This window comes from Ailuropoda melanoleuca, unplaced genomic scaffold, assembly GCF_002007445.2.
Source record: "Ailuropoda melanoleuca isolate Jingjing unplaced genomic scaffold, ASM200744v2 unplaced-scaffold51061, whole genome shotgun sequence".
Lineage (NCBI taxonomy): Eukaryota > Metazoa > Chordata > Mammalia > Carnivora > Ursidae > Ailuropoda > Ailuropoda melanoleuca.
The window spans coordinates 1-727 of NW_023223906.1; the positions used below are offsets into that span (position 1 = coordinate 1).

Below are 727 nucleotides of genomic sequence, written 5' to 3' on the forward strand. Positions count from 1 at the left end.
GAGGCCTTCAGCTGCGCGGGCCTGGCGAGCGCGGCGCAGCGCTTCATCCTGCGCCACGTGGGCGAGCTGGGCCCGGAGCAGCTGGAGCGCCTGCCTCTAGCGCGCCTGCTGCGCTACCTGCGCGACGACGGGCTGTGCGTGCCTAAGGAGGAGGCCGCCTACCAGCTGGCGCTGCGCTGGGTGCGCGCGGACCCGCCGCGCCGCGCCGCGCATTGGCCGCAGCTGCTCGAGGCCGTGCGCTTGCCCTTCGTGCGCCGCTTCTACCTGCTGGCGCACGTCGAGGCCGAGCCGCTAGTGGCGCGCTGCCCGCCCTGCCTGCGCCTGCTGCGCGAGGCGCGCGACTTTCAGGCGGCGCGCTACGACCGCCACGACCGCGGGCCCTGCCCTCGCATGCGCCCGCGCCCCTCCACCGGCCTCGCGGAGATCCTCGTGCTCGTGGGTGGCTGCGACCAGGACTGCGACGAGTTGGTCACCGTCGACTGCTACAACCCGCAGACGGGCCAGTGGCGTTACCTGGCCGAGTTCCCCGACCACCTGGGCGGCGGCTACAGCATCGTGGCGCTGGGCAATGACATCTACGTGACGGGTGAGGGGACTGGGAGCCAGCCGGGAGGACCCTGGGTTAGCCTCCTGCGCCCCCGGGAGAGCGCATTTTTCTGCTGGAGGAACCTGTGAATCCCGGGACCGCCCCACAGTGTGAGCGGCCCCTTCCCTCCACCAACCCCCC

The 727-nt window shown here is 72.8% G+C and overlaps 1 protein-coding gene across 1 annotated transcript; it reads left to right on the forward strand.

The window, feature by feature from the left end:
• Positions 1 to 3: 3 nt before the first annotated feature.
• On the forward strand, positions 4 to 701 carry LOC117799496 (kelch-like protein 21; the record flags this gene model as incomplete). Its single annotated transcript, XM_034651979.1, has 1 exon — positions 4 to 701. A coding segment is annotated over one exon (672 nt), but the record flags the coding sequence as incomplete, so codon positions are not given.
• Positions 702 to 727: the final 26 nt, after the last annotated feature.